At 54.0% G+C, this 16,682-nt stretch overlaps 2 protein-coding genes across 2 annotated transcripts; both read left to right on the top strand.

The window, feature by feature from the left end:
* The first annotated feature begins 1,567 nt into the window (after positions 1-1,567).
* On the top strand, positions 1,568-7,113 carry LOC136383282 (glutathione S-transferase Mu 1-like). The gene is made up of 8 exons (XM_066352974.1): positions 1,568-1,725; positions 1,983-2,058; positions 2,775-2,839; positions 3,149-3,230; positions 3,326-3,426; positions 4,248-4,343; positions 4,430-4,540; positions 6,593-7,113. The coding sequence occupies exons 1-8, from the start codon at positions 1,690-1,692 to the stop codon at positions 6,680-6,682; spliced, it is 657 nt and encodes a 218-aa protein (XP_066209071.1). The 5' UTR covers positions 1,568-1,689; the 3' UTR covers positions 6,683-7,113.
* Positions 7,114-9,975: 2,862 nt separating this feature from the next.
* LOC136383283 (glutathione S-transferase Mu 1-like) lies at positions 9,976-15,271 on the top strand. Its single transcript, XM_066352975.1, has 8 exons — positions 9,976-10,174; positions 10,392-10,467; positions 10,854-10,918; positions 11,230-11,311; positions 11,406-11,506; positions 12,342-12,437; positions 12,522-12,632; positions 14,751-15,271. The coding sequence occupies exons 1-8, from the start codon at positions 10,139-10,141 to the stop codon at positions 14,838-14,840; spliced, it is 657 nt and encodes a 218-aa protein (XP_066209072.1). The 5' UTR covers positions 9,976-10,138; the 3' UTR covers positions 14,841-15,271.
* The last annotated feature ends 1,411 nt before the right edge of the window (positions 15,272-16,682 follow it).

Here is a 16,682-nt window from a genome sequence, read left to right as displayed (position 1 = left end):
GCACCAACTCCCATATGTGCCTTGACCAGGCAAGCCCAGGGTTTCGAACTGGCGACCTCAGCATTTCCAGGTCGATGCTTTATCCACTGAGCCACCACAGGTCAGGCGAGAGTGTGCAGTTTGAGATGGTCTGCTCTCTGACAGCCAGACACACCACTGGTGCATCCTGGAGGACAAGGCAGCCCAGCCCATCCATGTTCTCTGCCCCAGTCTCATTGACTTGACTCCGACCGGCAGCCCGGTGCCTGCAGGAACAGACCCAGGGCAAGGCTGTTTCCAGGTCCTCTCTGCAGAAGGCCCTCTGTCAGCTGGTGGCCAGGGGAGCAGGTGCTCTGGTCTCCTTCCTGCTAGCTGGACTTGCCCTCTAGTTTGTGAGCACATTCGTTGTTTCAAGTCCCACTCATCTGTTTTTACAAATGCACTCAACTTTGTTATATCCTTTCAAAAAAGGAAAACCACAGTCTAAACGGTATCGGTATCGTATTCTCTCAGTTTTCATTTAGCGCTCTGCCTTGCAATGGAAGTTGGCAGGTAGGGCATATTCTGGTGGAGGTTGTATCAGAGGTCACTGATCACAGACGGACTTCAATGTTCACCTGACCCCAGAGCTCACGTGTGTCATGAGCCAGGTTAGGGACTGGAATCTGTGGACCTGGACAGCTGTGGTCGTGTGGGGAGTCCTCCAGGCTCCTTACTGACCTCCCTACCCCCGGTTCCAATGCCCTCTTCATTGGTACAGGTGCCTGGTCTCTCAGAGGAGAGACAGCTCTTTCTACTTCACTCACATGGCCTATGTGACCAGCGTGCTCCCGGGTAGTGTCCCGGCCAATATCAGGAACATCTAGCTGACTGGCAGGACATTTCTGGGGCTGCAACTCAATACCTTGCCTCTTCCCAGGCGCCGATTCTGGATTTTAATCAACAACTTCTACCTTAAAGCTCATTGATTAATTTTCATTTGAATTGTATCACTCTTAGAGATAGGACGTAAGAGCTGGGGGCGCCAACGTCCATGAAAGTGTAAGGCTGAGACCTAAACTCATTTTCTCTGTCTGGGCCTGGCGTTCCCGATCGTGTGGCCTGTAAGACAGGAGGCTGTCAGGGATTCTGAGGTCTTGGAGGACCTTTCTCACTGGCTGGACTGCCTCTGACATGTGCTGGTAGAAGGGAACTCGATTTGAGGGGCGCCACACTTTGGATAGAACTGGTAGTTTGAGCCTTCCTGAGCCCTTGGGAACTCCGCAGACCAAGGGCGAGGATGAGCAATGCTTGGGGATAAGGAAAGGGAGAGGAACCTCGCTGTTTTAGCGACACAAGTTTGTCCCCCAAGTGCACTGCTCAGTCCCTCTAACCCAGCAGAGGTCCGAAAGCGGGAACCGCGGAGCCGGCCGAGGACACAGGTGAGCACAGTCCCGCGGCTTTCGGCTTATTGGGACCCAGACTGTGTTCCCCAATTCCCACGGATGAGTACCTGAAAGGATAGCTTCCGCCGGATCTCCGGCTGGAGCGCCGCGAGAGTCACGGGGTCTCAGAAGTGGGGGTGTGGGCGGAGTTTAGGGGGCGGCGGCTGGGCACGGAAACCAGCGTGCAGTGCGCACATGGGCCCCGCCTCTCCTCTCCTCCAGGGTAAAGAATTTTCAAGCGCAGACTGCAGAAAGCCACATCACACACTGCGAGACAGCCTGCACCATGGCCGTGACCTTGGGTTATTGGGACATTCGCGGGGTGAGCGAGGGGTCCGCCAGGCGGTTGGGATGGAGCGGGCGGTGGGAGATCCTGGGCTCCCGGCGGCCCCTGAAGGGTCCTCCCCTAGGCTGGCGGGAGCCGAGCCCCGTCACCCGCCTTTCATCAGGTGCTCGATTGCGAGGGCCTCCGAGGGTGTCTCTGTGTGGGGGGAGGGAGGGGTGGATTACCCAGAGCGGAGCGAGTCCCGCAGTCGGGCCCGGGATCGCTGACCTCTGTCCCGCTGTCCCCCTCTCTAGCTGGCGCACGCCATCCGCCTGCTCCTGGAGTACACAGACTCGAAATATGAGGAGAAGAAGTACACGCTTGGGGACGGTAATGGCATCCTTGCGGTGTTCCGATTTGGGCCCAACTCCTGCTGATTTGGTAGCAAGTACCGTATTTCCCCATGTATAAGACTCACCTTCCGGAAAAATTTAGGGTCTAAAAACGGGGTGTGTCTTAAACAATGGTTGTAGATTTTTTTTCTTGCATTTCCCGGTTTTTAGCGCTTGGTTTTGCGCTCATTGTTGAAGACAGTGATTCGTCATCAGACACAGATGAGGAGAAGCTAATGAGTGGGAGTTTTGACAGTGTTGAGGACTTGTATGAATTTTATGATGAATAAAACTTGAGTTCAATAACTTTATGTAATACATTTTTTTTTTTCAAATTTCGGGCTCCAAAATTGAAATGCGTCTTATACATGGAGATATATGGTACTCTTGCCCGGGACACCTGTGGCTCATCTCTGCCTCCTCCACAGTCTGAGGGTGGACCTTGGCCTTCCAGGCAGGACAGCAGAGAGGACTGCTGGGTCCCGTGCCAGTAACTGCGACGACTCTCCTAGTGCTGGCCTACATTTATGGAAGCCTTGCCCATGTAACGTCCTGAGACTTTTAGCATTCTTTCCTCAAACCTGAGTGAAAGACTTAGTGTTCAGATTGCAGACCCCCTAGTCAGGGCCTGGCCACTGACTGCTTGCTAGGGTCCCGGGAAAGAGGGCTGTCCTGGGGGGGGATGTTTGTTTCACTCCATCTTCTCCACCACAGCTCCCGACTATGACAGAAGCCAGTGGCTGAGTGAAAAATTCAAGCTGGGCCTGGACTTCCCCAATGTAGGTGCCGGTGTGAGCGGTGGGCACAGTGGGCAGAGAGAAGCTTGTCTCTACTCTGACATCTCCGTTCCCAGCTCAGACAGAGGTTCCAGGATGCAGGGTGTCTGCTCAGCCTCTCCGCTTCCTGGTTCTCCTCACTGCTTTCCCACCATGCTCTGTCTTCCAGCTCAGTCTTTAATTTTACAGTGTATTCACTTAGTGCCTCCCACGGGCTAGCCAGTGAGAGGTCAGATTTGGACTCTGCCCTGAATGAGGGGAGGGGTTTCAGGGAACCCTTGACCTGCTGACCTGCCCCTGTCCCCCTTCCAGCTGCCCTACTTAATTGAAGGGACTCATAGGCTCACCCAGAGCAACGCCATCCTTCGCTACATTGCTCGCAAGCACAACCTCTGTGAGTGGGGCAGGGGTGGGTGCAGGCGGATGGCGGCCATGTCCCTAGGCTGGCTGGGGTGGGACGCAGAGTGAGGGTCCCTATGGTGTCCACAGGTGGGGAGACGGAAGAGGAGAAGATTCGCATGGACGTTTTGGAGAATGAAATTATGGATGTCCGAATGTACAACATCAGGATCTGCTACAGCCCTGACTTTGTGAGTTCCCTTCCGCGGGCTGGGTTAGATAGATTTTAACAGAAGACTGGTCTTTTGTGTCCCGTCTATGCTGGTCCTGTTCGCCATTGAACTCCTGGGAGATTCTGATTCTCCCATGATTGTCCCTACAGTACCAGCAGTGTGATCCTCATAACCCCAGTGCCTCAAATGAAGTTTCTGACTCAGTTCCATTTAAAGTTAGGAGAGTGATTAGACTCCCTAGGTGGGAGTTCAGTTCCTAGCAGTGTTCACCTTGTTATCCCAGCAGCACCTCCCTGACAGCCTTGTGCACCAGCACACTTTCCCAGCAGGCAGCGTGGGGCAGCCACAGGAACTCTGGGCCTCTCCCTGCTCCCTTTCAGCCTCCCAAGTCTCCCCATTGGTCCAGAAAGTGCTCAGGTGTCCATTTGGTCACATTCTACCTTCCAACACAACTGGAACTTATCATTTCCTTCCTGAGGCTGTGGGTTGTGTGTTCTTTCGTTCTGCCTAATGTCTGAGTCCTGGGTCCGGCCCGGTTCTCCCAGCACTCCGGGGTCTGGCCTGGGGAGGGGCTGTTTGGAGATGAGTGGGGACGGGTCCAGGGACAGTGAGGTGTTTCCCTTTGCCTTCCCAACTGCCTCTCACAGGTGGGAGGTGGTACCCAGGCGAGTCTAATGAACACAGGTTGCATTAAATTATACCCTGGCCCCGACCTAGGTACAGTTGGGGAACATGGATGCTCATTTGTGACAGCTGGGGTTCAGGAACAGCCTTAGGGGTCCTGCCTCTCTGCCCAGGGAGTCTGTGTCTGAGGGTGGTGACAGCTATTTGTCCCTCAGGAGAAACTGAAGCCTGAATTTTTGAATATGCTTCCTGACAAGATGAAGCAGTTCTCGCAGTTTCTGGGGAAGAGGTCGTGGTTTGCAGGGGACAAGGTAAGGGGTGGACTTTGGGGGGGGGGGTGGCTGACATTGTCCTGGGTTCAGGGTTTGGTGCCCATTCATGCTTTTCCCGTCTGCAGCTCACCTATGTGGATTTCCTGGCTTATGACCTCCTGGATGTGCTGTGTCTATTCGAGCCCAAGTGCCTGGATGCCTTCCCGAACCTGAAGGACTTCATGGTCCGCTTTGAGGTGATGGCTCTGATCTTCTTACTACTTTATCGTTATTTCTCCCTCTTCTCTCCGATGCTTTCCTATTCTTGTATCTAAATGAAGGATTCACTGAGGACTTGTTTATGCCAGGACCTGTGCACAGCACATAACGGGGTGAAATTGAATCTTTACAACATTCCTACATGGGAACACTTATCACCTGCCTTTTACATATAATGAACTGAGGTGACAGGGTAAGTTGTTTGCTCGAGGTCACAGAGCCAGTACCGGCTGTGCTGGGCTCCCAGTCCGCCCCGGCGTCTGTGAGCAGCAGTCAGAGGCTTCCCCATTCCTGTGCCAGAAACAAGAGCTCAGGCCCTTCTCCAGCCTGGGGTCCCAGCTCAGGACATGGTGGATGAAGCAGGGTGTTCACATGTTCGTATGTAGCAGAACTAGTGGCGCTGAGACACGGTAGGCTGATATTAAGTACCAAAGACACGGGGTTCACTCTCTGTCCCCTGATCGCTCTGCAGCGTGGGATCCCCTGAGGGCAGACTGAGATTTCCGGCTGCGGTTGGTGTGGGGATCTGGGTGCCCTGTGGGTGCCCTGAGGGAGGATTTCTCTTGACGTCTTCAGTGGTGGGCCCTTCCTTTGCCTCCTGTCTCCATTTCCTTCTTCCCTCTCATTAGCCAAGATAGTCTCACGGGGATGGGGTGACACTCATTCTCAGTCGTGTCCACTGAGCTGCACTCTTCTCTGTGTGAGGCACTGTGTCAGGCAGGGTGGGGTGCAGAGGTGACCCAGCCCGCCTCTTGGGTCTCAGTGCAGTCGGAGAAGCACAGGAGACCCAGCCGTGTGGTCCTGTGGTTCCACCTGGGTGATGGAGGGCCACAGCCTGGACTGCACCACACAGCCCATCCCACTCACCCTTAGTCAACTCCCAGAGGAGGAACAAAGTCGCTTTATTGTAGATTTGGGGAGTTGAGGCATTGTTAGTCCATGAGGGTTCCCACTTACAATGTGTCCCCTTCCCCTCATCAGGAGATCTGCTCTGTCAGCTGCTTCTCATCAGCTCTGGGTCTGGTCCTTGGTGATCAGTCTTGGATATTATCCAAGAGCTGGGAGGAGTGACAGGCTGAGCGGAGGAGACTGCTGTGGGCTGCCGTCTGCGTCCGTTGGGCCCGGCCCGGGCCATGGTCACAGGCTGCCCCAGGACCTCTGAGTGCTGTGGGACTCATGGGCACCTGCCCTGGGAAGATGGCTTCACACCCCTGTGTGTCTAAGGCCTAGTGGGCTGCGGGAGGACCGGGATGAGTAGGTCGAGACCCAGTGAGACTGGGCTCAGGTACGAGGCCACGCAGTTGGACTTTCTCCTTTAAGTGGAGTTCTCAGGGCCTGGCCTGTGCTCTGCTCCCCCTCCTCCTGTCGGCTGTCCTCCTTGTTTGACTGAGTCACTGGGGGAGATGTGGCCTCTGCAAGCTGCACAGGCACATTCTGAGCCCCTTTGTTCTGCCCAAGGCCCTCCTCTGGCAGCCTCTGGGAGCCAGGAGCCTCCCTCTGCAGGGAGACTGAGCAGACTGTGAGGGGGAGGACCGCCTAGTGGGACGGGGTGTGGAGGGGAGTGCAGGAGAAAGAGCTCTGAGTAGCCAGGAGAGTCCAAGTGGGGGGGAGAGCTCAAGTGGGGGAGAGAGCTGTGCTGCTCCGCCCTTTCCCCTGAGGAGCAATGCGGCCTGAGGGCGGGACTTCAGCTTGTGTGTCTGTTTCCCTTCTGAAAAATGTGATCGCAGAACCTGGTTAGTAAGGGGTTGTGTGGAAGTTCTAAACCTGTAACATAATCATTAATGAATATAAAACTTCTATAGCATGGTGTAGTCTTACATGTGGTAACTGTTACTAAGATAGCACATCAATTAAAGGGAATTGGAAGAAATAAATTACTAGAGTTGGGGACCCCAGGAAGGCACTTAGTCCTCAGTGCCTGGCCCACAAGGAAGTCTCGCGGGATCCTGGACCTGGAGCACCTGCTGGGGGCGGTGAGAGTCCAGGTGGGGCAGCTGAGCCTGATGTCCGGCCTCCCTTTGCACCCTCAGGGCCTGAAGAAGATCTCTGCCTACATGAAGTCCAGCCGCTTCCTCCGAACGCCTGTGTACTCAAAGATGGCCATGTGGGGCAACAAGTAGGGGTGCCGGTCCGGAAGATGGGAGCCAGGAGCACGCTGGGGCTTTGGGAACAGCAGGCCCTTCGAGCCTCCATGGAACCAGCTGTGTTTTTTTTCTCTTCTTTCCTTCATTCCCCTGGTGATCTTGTCTGGCCCTTTTGCTTCCCCAGTCCCAGTGCACCCCGGGTTTAAAGCTCTCCAGCATCCCCTTTGCTCAAGGAGGTCACCCGCTGACGTTTCCCTGACTGCAGTAAATCAGAGCCAGGCAGACAGATCTTTCTTTCAGTGCTTGTTTTGTGGTCAAGAGTCCGACCAGACCCCTGGTCTGTAGTGCTCTGCCCTGTGCTCCCGGCCCTTCCCTGGAGAAAGTGCTGCCTGGGTGTGCAGGCCCTGCCCCCGACGCGGCCCCTGCCCAGCCCTGCCTGATTCCCAATAAACCCCCCTCACACCTGCTGTGTCTCGTCTTATTGCCTCCTGGCCACTTAAACTCCCAGCAGGCCCTGCTGCTTCCACAGATCTGACTGCTCCTACTGGCTAGGTACATGGGGATCGTGGGTAGCAGTACGGTGTATTGACTCTTCTTATTCCCATTTCTGACACCCTGGAGCTCGAGGCCTTGTGGGCTCTCTGAAGAAGAGAAGCTTTTTTGTGGACCTGTATCTTATTCATTCACCCTTTGTTATTGAGGCTCTCTGCGCAGAGCTTTGTGGCTCAGTGGGTAGGGCACAGGGGTATTGGAAATTCCCAGGGGTGGACCCAGGATTCTTTTCCCTTTCTGACTTAATCACATCTGTAAGATTCCTGGGATTCCATCTATTCCTTTCTCAGATGACGTCACTCCCTCCACAAGCACTCTAACACGTGGTTTCCTCCACCTTCTCCACCTTCACCTTTCCTCCTGCTTCACACTTTCTGGAAGTAACATTAGATTGCACCGTAAAGTGGGCTGCTACATAGGGGGTTTCTAGTCACTCTGGCATTCCCAAATTGTGCCACCATGCATACTTGCTTGTTTTGTGCGCCTGGTATTCAGGGAACCCTCAGCTGGGAGGAAATACTGCAAATCCTCAAAGGACATTTCTCCCAAAAGGGTGTTCCAAAATACGACTCAGTGAAAAAAGGTCCCAGTCTTTATCAGGCATTTCCCAAGAGGGATTATTCAATTGGGTCAGAAGCATTTGCAAAGTGCTGAACATCATTAGATAGTGGAGGAATTATGAATGCAGTTGGAGCCTATTATATACCCACACAGGCTAAAATTAAAAGGATTGACAACTGTTTAATTCATGGAGTCCCTGGAATTGTCATTCATTGCTGGTGGGGCAACCACTTTGGAATACCCACAATATTTATTGAAATTTAAATTACATCTACCTTATGACCCTGGCATCTTACTCTGTGTTATAGTCCAACAGGGATGAATGTTTGTATATGTCTTCCAGGGACATGTACAGTGACCTTCCAGGCAGCTTTATTTGAAATAGCCAATTACTGGCGACAGAGAAATGTCTTATCAGTTGGGGAATGGGTGGATAAATTTGGCTTATTACTATGATTCCATTATTGATGCGATGGAATAGGACACTCCAGTGGATGTAACTATATAATGAAAAGAAATGCCCTACTTGTACATGTGAGGACATTGGTAACTAACAGATACAGTGTAGACCAAAAGGATGCAGATAGCAAAAAGCACATCGTCTATAATTCTGTTTACCGGGAAGTTAACACAGAAATCATGTATTTAAGGTTGGCGAAGTCAACTGAATGGTGTCATTTTTATGGTGTTGCTCAATAAAGGGACTTTGTGAAGGGTGGAAACACTGTCTGTTTGTTCTGAGTGATAATTTCCTGAAAAGTATCAGATGTGCAAAGCCATAAAGTATGTAGTGCATATCAGATTCGGGCACTTTACTGCATGCCATGCCTATTTATTATCTTGTGTATTATATTATTGGTGTTTCCTTCTATACCAGCCGTGTCCCCCCTTGGCAGAGGCAGGTCTCAGTGTGCCTGGCCCTGAGCTAATGTGTAGTTGGAGATGTTCTGCTGTCTGACAGCAGAGTCACACCATTGGTGCACACTGGAGGACGAGGCAGCCCAGCCCATCGGACCCCGTTCTCTGCCCCAGTCTCCTTGGCTTGGCCCCGACCTGCAGCCTGGTGCCTGCAGGAACAGACCCAGGGCAAGGCTGTTTCCAGGTCCTCCCTGCGGAGGGCCCTCTGTCAGCTGCAGGCCTGGGGAGTGGGTGCTCTGGTCTCCTTCCTGCTAGCTGGACTTGCCCTCTGCCTTGTGAGCACATTTGTTGTTTCAAGTCCCGCTCATCTGTTTTCACAAATGCACTCAACCTTGTTATATCCTTTCAAAAAAGGAAAAGAAGGACAGATCAAATTATGCCTTATTGTCCTAATTTTGAAATAATGTTGCCTTCAAAGAGGAAGCTTGGGCAGATGGTGATTGTTCTGTGGAGCCAGCTTCTCACACCACGAAGCACATAGGAGCCGGTGAGGGCTGGAACCGTGTACCTGGAGAGCCTGGTTCCATGACGCTCACACTGGACTGTGGGGAGTCCACCAGGCTCCTGAGCGACCACCCTCCACGGCTGACCCCTCAGAGGACTGCTCTTCCCCCTCCCTCACATCCCCACTGACCACTGTCTGGTCCATGCCAGCCACATCTACCTGGCTTGCAAGACTTCTCCGGGTTAAGCCTCAGTTCCCTGATTCTTTGCAGGGGCTGGTTCTAGATTTAGAATCACAATTTAGACCATAAAATCAATGGATTTATTTACATTTTATCCTTATTACCCTTAGACACTTGACTGAATTGTGGGTCCTCCAAAGTGCATGGAAGGAAAACACTGAGACTACCCATCTCTCCACACACACCCCGCCCCCCCCCCTCGCCCCCCCAGTACTCTTGAAGATACGTGGCCTCAGGGATTGTAAGTCTGGAAAGAGTTTTGAGTCTGGATTGTCTTCCTGGGACAGGTGCTGCTTTAAGGGTCGGCCCTCTTTGGCTTTAACTGGGCAGTCCGAGCCTCCTGAGCCCTTGTGAACTCGGCGGCCGGGACTAGGCGGAGCCATGCGGCGAGGGGGAGGGGAGGGATTTTATAATACAGTTAAGACTTGTCTCCCAGGCTCACTGCCCACTCGTGTGACTGAGCCGAGGTCTGAGTGCGGCCCGGAGCCGCGGAGCGGGCCATGACACCGAGAAGAGTCTGAGCCCGGCGTCCTTGGGCGTTAGGAGCTCAGTCTGGGCTCCCCGGTCCCCAGGGCTGAATCGTAGAGAGGGACTATTTCCGTAGGTCCGAGGACGGCGGCCTCCCCAGGAGTCACTTGGTTTCGGGGGCGTGTAATGGGCGGGGCGTAGAGGCGGCGCCTAGACTCAGAAACGCGTGGACTGTGCAGGAACTGTCCCAACGCTCCGGCAGAGTTAATTTTCAAGACCCTCCACTCAGTGCGCGAAAACCAGCACCATGGCCATGACCTTGGGTTACTGGGACATCCGCGGGGTGAGCGAGGGTCCGCATGGGCGGGTGGGATGGAGCAGGCGGCGGGGAGATCCTGGGCTCCGGGCCGGTCCCTGCAGGGTCCTCCTCGCGGCTGGCAGAGCCGAGCCCCGTCGCCTGCCTGGCCGGGTGTTGGGTGAGGGGCAGTACCCGGAGCGGAGCAAGTGCCGCAGTCGGAACCCCGGATCGTTGACCTCTGTCCCTCCGTCCCCCTCTCTAGCTGGCGCACGCCATCCGCCTGCTCCTGGAGTACACAGACTCCAACTATGAGGAGAAGAAGTACTCGATGGGGGACGGTAATGGCATCCTCGTGTTCTGACTTCGACCCAAACTCTGATATTTGGTCGCAAGTACCCTTGCCCCGGCCACTGTCGCTCACCTCTGCCCCCCTCCACCGTCTGAGGGTGGACCCTGGCCTTCCAGGCAGGTCAGGAGAGGGTATTGCTGGGTCTCCTGTGTCAGTAACTGCGACGACACTCCTAGTGCTGGCCTACATTTATGGAAGCCTTGCCCATGTAACGTCCTGAGACTTTTAGCATTCTTTCCTCAAACCTGAGTGAGAGACTTAGTGTTCAGATTGCAGACCCCTGGTCAGGGCCTGGCCACTGACTGCTTGCTAGGGTCCCGGGAAAGACGGCTGGCCTGGGGGGATGTTTGTTTCACTCCATGTTCTCCACCACAGCTCCCGACTATGACAGAAGCCAGTGGCTGAGTGAAAAATCCAAGCTGGGCCTGGACTTCCCCAATGTAGGTGCTGGGTGTGAGCGGGGGGCACAGTGGGCAGAGAGAAGCTTGTCTCTACTCTGACATCTCCGTTCCCAGCTCAGACAGAGGTTCCAGGATGCAGGGTGTCTGCTCAGCCTCTCCGCTTCCTGGTTCTCCTCACTGCTTTCCCACCATGCTCTGTCTTCCAGCTCAGTCTTTAATTTTACAGTGTATTCACTTAGTGTCTCCCATGGGCTAGCCAGTGAGAGGCCAGATTTCGTCTCTGTCCTGAATGAAGGGAGGGGTTCCAGGGGAGCCTGTGACCTGCTGACCTGTCCCTGTCCCCCTTCCAGCTGCCGTACTTAATTGACGGGGCTCACAAGGTCACCCAGAGCAACGCCATCCTTCGCTACATTGCTCGCAAGCACAACCTCTGTGAGTGGGGCAGGAGTGGGTGCAGGTGGATGGTGGCCGTGTCCCTAGTAGGCTACGGTGGGACGCAGAGTGAGGGTCACTATGGTGTCCACAGGTGGGGAGACGGAAGAGGAGAAGATTCGCATGGACATTTTGGAGAATGAGTTTATGGACGTCCGACTAAAGCTGGCATTGATGTGCTACAACCCTGACTTTGTGAGTCCCCTCTTGCAGGGCTCGGCTGGATAGCATTTGATAGAAGACTAGATCTTTTGTCTCATCTAAATTGGTCCTTTTTGTCCTTGGGCTTATCTACATTAATTCTTGGAGCTTCTGATCCTCCAAGATGGTTGCAAACCGCCAGCTGTGTGACCCTCATAACCGCAGTGCCTCAGGTGAAATTTCTGACCCGGTTCCCTTTAATGTTAGGAGAGTGATTAGACTCCCTAGGTGGGAGTTCAGTTCCTAACAGTGTTCACCTTGTCATCCCAGCAGCACCTCCCTGACTCCTTTGTGCATCAGCACACTTTCTCATCAGGCGGCGTGGGGCAGCCACAGGGCCTCTGGGCCTCTCCCTGTCTCTCTCAGCCTCTCAGAGTCTCCCCATCTGTCTAGAAAGTGCTCAGGTGTCCATTCTTTCCCCACTACCCCCCACAGCACACTGCGGAAACTTATCATTTCCTACCCGAGGCCGTGGGATCTGTGCTCTTTCGTTCTGCCTGACGTCTGAGTCTCGGGCCCGGCCCGGTTCTCCCAGCACTCCGGGGTCTGGCCCATGGGAGGCTGTTTGGAGATGAGTGGGGACGGGTCCAGGGACAGTGAGGTGTTTCCCTTTGCCTTCCCAACTGCCTCTCTCGGGTGGGTGGTGGTAACCAGGCGAGACTAATGAATATAGGTTGCATTAAATTAAACCCTGGTCCCAACCCAGGTACAGTTGGGGAACACGGATGCTCATTCATGACAGTTGAGGGTTGAGAACAGCCTTGGGGGACCTGCCTCTCTGCCCAGGGAATCTGTGTCTGAGGGTGGTGACAGCTCCTTTGTCCCTCAGGAGAAACTGAAGCCTGACTACTTGAAGGGACTCCCTGACAAGATGAAGCAGTTCTCGCAGTTTCTGGGGAAGAGGTCGTGGTTTGCAGGGGACAAGGTAAGGGGTGGGCTTTGGGGGGTGGTAGCTGACATTGTCCTTGGTTCAGGGTTTGGAGCCCATTCATGCTTTTCCTGTCCGCAGCTCACCTATGTGGATTTCCTGGCTTATGACACACTAGATGTGCACCGCATATTCGAGCCCACGTGCCTGGATGCCTTCCCGAACCTGAAGGACTTCATGGTCCGCTTTGAGGTGATGGCTCTGATCCTCTTACTATTTGTCTCTTCTGTCTTCCTGCAAATCCCTGATGCTTTCCCAGTCCTGGGGCTAAAATGGAGCATAAGTAGCATTCACTGAGGACTTGTTTATGCCAGGACCTGTGCACAGCGTTATGCAGATAAGGGTGAAATTCAGTTCTTACAACCTTTCTCCTGTTAGATTTATCACCTCCAATTTACCGATAATAAACTGAGGTTGAAAGGGTAAGTTGTTTGCTCAAGGTCACAGAGCCAGCACCGGCTGTGCTGGGCTCCCAGTCCGCCCCGGCGTCTGTGAGCAGCAGTCAGAGGCTTCCCCATTCCTGTGCCAGAAACAAGAGCTCAGGCCCTTCTCCAGCCTGGGGTCCCAGCTCAGGACATGGTGGATGAAGCAGGGCGTTCAGGTGCTCGTATGTAGCAGAACTAGTGGCGTTGAGACAGGGTAGGCTGAAAATAAGCAGAACTAGTGGCGTTGAGACACGGTAGGGTGATAATAAATACCAAAGACACAGACAGGATTTACTTCCTGTCCCCCGACCGCTCTGCAGCGTGGGATCCCCTGAGTGCAGTCTGAGATTTCCGGGCTGCGGTTGGTGCCGGGATCTGGGTGCTGGTGTGGGTGCCCTGAGGGAAGATTTATCCTGATGGCTTCAGTGGTGGGCTTTTTCTTTGCCTTCTGTCTCCAGTTCTTTCTTCCCTCTAATTAGCCAAGATAGTCTCACGGGGATGGGAGGTGACACTCATTCTCAGTCGTGTTCACTGAGCTGCTGTCTTCTCTGTGTGAGGCACTGTGTCAGGCAGGGCGGGGTGCAGAGGTGACCCAGCCCCGCCTCCCGGGTCTCAGTGCAGTTTGAGAAGCACAGGAGTCCCAGCCGTGTGGTCCTGTGGTTCCACCTGGGTGATGGAGGGCCACAGCCTGGACCACACCGCACAGCCCATCCCACTCACCCTTAGTCAACTCCCAGAGGAGGAACAAAGTCGGCTTTATTACGGATTTGGGGAGTTGAGGCATTGTTAGTCCAAGAGGGTTCCCCCTTACAATGTGTCCCCTCCCCCTCATCAGGAGATCTGCTCTGTCAGCTGCTTCTCATCAGCTCTGGGTCTGGTCAGAGGTGATCAGCCTTGGATATTATCCAAGAGCCGGGAGGAGTGACAGGCTGGGTGGAGGGGACTGCTGTGGGCTGCCGTCTGCGCCCTTTGGGCCCGGGCTGTGGTCACAGGCTGTCCCAGGACCTCTGAGTGCTGTGGGACTCATGGGCACCTGCCCTGGGAAGCTGGCTCTCACACACCTGTGTGTCTTAGGCCTAGTGGCTGCATCATGTCCGGGATGAGTAGGTCGGGACCCAGTGAGACTGGGCTCTGGTACGAGGCCACGCAGTTGGACTTTCCCCTTTAAGTGGAGTTCTCAGGGCCTGGCCTGTGCTCTGCTCCCCCTCCTCCTGTCGGCTGTCCTGCTTGTTTGACTGAGTCACTGGGGGAGATGTGTCTTCTGCAAGCTGCACAGGCACATTCTGAGCCCCTTTGTTCTGCCCGGGGTCCCTCCTCTGGCAGCCCCTGGGAGCCAGGAGCCTCCCTCTGCAGGGAGAGTGAGCAGCCTGGGAGGGGGAGGGCCGCCTGTGTGGGAGTGAGGTGGTGTGTTTGGGGGGTGCATCAAGCAGGGCTCCGAGGGGGGGGGAGAGCCCAAGTAGGGGAGACAGCCTGAGTGGGGGAGAGAGCTGTGCTGCTCCACCCTTTCCCCTGAGGAGCAGTGTGGCCTGAGGGCGGGACTTCAGCTTGTGTGTCTGTTTCCCTTCTGAAAAATGTGATTGTAGAACCTGGTTAGTAAGGGGTTGTGTGGAAGTTCTAAACCTGTAACATAAGCATTAATGAATATAAAACCCGTAGCAAGGTGTATAGTATTACATGTGGTAATTCTTACTAAGATAGCACATCAGTTAAAGGGAATTGGAAGAACTAAATTACTAGAGTTGGGTCCCCAGGAAGGCACTTAGTCCTCAGTGCCTGGCCCACAAGGAAGTCTCGCGAGATCCTGGACCTGGAGCACCTGCTGGGGGCGGTGAGAGTCCAGGTGGGGCAGCTGAGCCTGATGTCCGGCCTCCCTTTGCACCCTCAGGGCTTGAAGAAGATCTCTGCCTACATGAAGTCCAGCCGCTTCTTCCGAACACCCGTGTACTCAAAGATGGCCGTGTGGGGCAACAAGTAGGGGTGCCGGTCCGGAAGATGGGAGCCAGGAGCACTCTGGGGCCTGGGGAACAGCAGGCCCTCCCGAGCCTCCATGGAACCAGCTGTCTTTTTTTCCTCTTCTTTCCTTCATTCCCAAGGTGGTCTTGTCTGGCCCCTTTACTTCTCCAGTCCTAGTGCACCCCGGGTTTAAAGTCTCCTGCGCCCCTGTGCTCAGGGAGGTCACCCGCTGAGGTTTCCCTGACTGCAATAAATCAGAGCCAGGCAGACAGACCTTTCTTTCAGTGCCTGTTTTGCTGTCAAGAGCCCGACCAGACCCCTGGTTTGTGATGCTCTGCCCTGGGCTCCCAGCCCTTCCCTGGTGACATGTGCTGCCTGCTTGTGCAGGCCCTATCCCCGACATGGCCCCTGCCCAGCCCTGCCTGATTTCCAATAAAGCCCCCTCACACCTGCTGTGTCTGGTCTTATTCCCTCCTGGCCACCTGAACTCCAGCGGGCCCTGCTGCTTCCACGGGTCTTACTGCTCATACTGGCCGTGGCTAGGTGCATGGGGATCATGGGTAGTAGTAAGGTGTATTGACTCTTCTTGGTCCCATTGATGACACCTGGGAGTGGGCTCTCTCAAGAAGAGATGCTTTTATGTGGACCTGTGTCTCTCATTCTTTCACTCTTTGTTATTGAGGCTCCCTGCACAGAACTTTGGGGCTCAGTGGGTAGGGCCCAGGGGTATTTGTTGTTGTGAGTCGGGGGCGCAGGGAGAGAGATCAGCAGACGAAATCATCAAGGACTAGCAAAGGACCACCGCTCGCTCAGGCAAATGGCCACGAGTTTGCGCTGTGTCCTATTTCTATTCATAAGACTTCCAAGAGCTTGTTTACTGAGAAATTGGGATAACATCAAGCATAACTTTTACTTAAAGATACATGGAGGCCCTGGCCAGTTGGCTCAGTGGTAGAGCGTTGGCCTGGCGTGCGGGAGTCCCGGGTTCGATTTCCAGCCAGGGCACAAAGGAGAAGCGCCCATCTGCTTCTCCACCTCTTCCCCAGTCCTTCCTCTCTGTCTCTCTCTTCCCATCCCGCAGCCAAGGCTCCATTGGAGCAAAGTTGGCCTGGACCGTTGAGGATGGCTCCATGGCTTCTGCCTCAGGCGCTAGAATGGCTCTGGTTGCGACAGAGCAACGCCCTAGATGGGCCGAGCATCGCCCCCTGGTGGGCATACTGGGTGGATCCCGGTGGGGTGCATATGGGAGTCTGTTTGACTGCCTCCCCATTTCCAGCTTCAGAAAAATACAAAAAAAAAAAAAAGAAAAAGAAAAAAAAAAGATACATGGAGTACACCTGCATGATAACTTAATAACAATATAATATCAAAAGGCATTCATTGCTATTGCTTCTATGGTTTCCACAACATTCCTCTCTTTATCTCAAGGGATAACCTTGAAAGCAACAGAAATCTTATGAGAATCTTTGACTGAGAAAAAAGCCCAGCAACTGCCTTCAGTCACATAGACCTGTTTCAGTGACCTGCCTTCAAGTCACAAAACAATTCTCTTGGCAAAACATTCTTTTCTTGTTGGCTGTGTTTCCATCCAAGGCCATGCAATGGGTTATTCCACTACAGGTATTGCAAATTCAAAGGGGTGGACCCGGGATTCTTTTCCCTTTCTGACTTAATCACATCTGTATGATTCCTGGGATTCCATTTACTCCTTTCTCAGATGACGTCACTCCCTCCACAAGCACTCTAACACGTGGTTTCCTCCACCTTCTCCACCTTCACCTTTCCTCCTGCTTCACACTTTCTGGAAGTAACATTAGATTGCACCGTAAAGTGGGCTGCTACATAGGGGGTTTCTAGTTGCTCC

Source organism: Saccopteryx leptura, chromosome 11 (assembly GCF_036850995.1).
Source record: "Saccopteryx leptura isolate mSacLep1 chromosome 11, mSacLep1_pri_phased_curated, whole genome shotgun sequence".
Classification (NCBI taxonomy): Eukaryota; Metazoa; Chordata; class Mammalia; order Chiroptera; family Emballonuridae; genus Saccopteryx; species Saccopteryx leptura.
The sequence above is the reverse complement of the archived record's forward strand: the minus strand, read 5'-3'. Positions and strand labels throughout refer to the sequence as shown.

Coding starts and splice junctions, on each gene's coding strand:
- LOC136383282 (XM_066352974.1), top strand. CDS start 1,690: ATGGCCGTGACCTTGGGTTATTGGGACATTCGCGGG. Junction 2,840..3,148: donor TGGGCCTGGACTTCCCCAAT/GTAGGTGCCGGT, acceptor TCCCCCTTCCAG/CTGCCCTACTTAATTGAAGG. Junction 4,541..6,592: donor ACTTCATGGTCCGCTTTGAG/GTGATGGCTCTG, acceptor TTGCACCCTCAG/GGCCTGAAGAAGATCTCTGC.
- LOC136383283 (XM_066352975.1), top strand. CDS start 10,139: ATGGCCATGACCTTGGGTTACTGGGACATCCGCGGG. Junction 11,507..12,341: donor TGTGCTACAACCCTGACTTT/GTGAGTCCCCTC, acceptor TTTGTCCCTCAG/GAGAAACTGAAGCCTGACTA. Junction 12,438..12,521: donor CGTGGTTTGCAGGGGACAAG/GTAAGGGGTGGG, acceptor TCCTGTCCGCAG/CTCACCTATGTGGATTTCCT.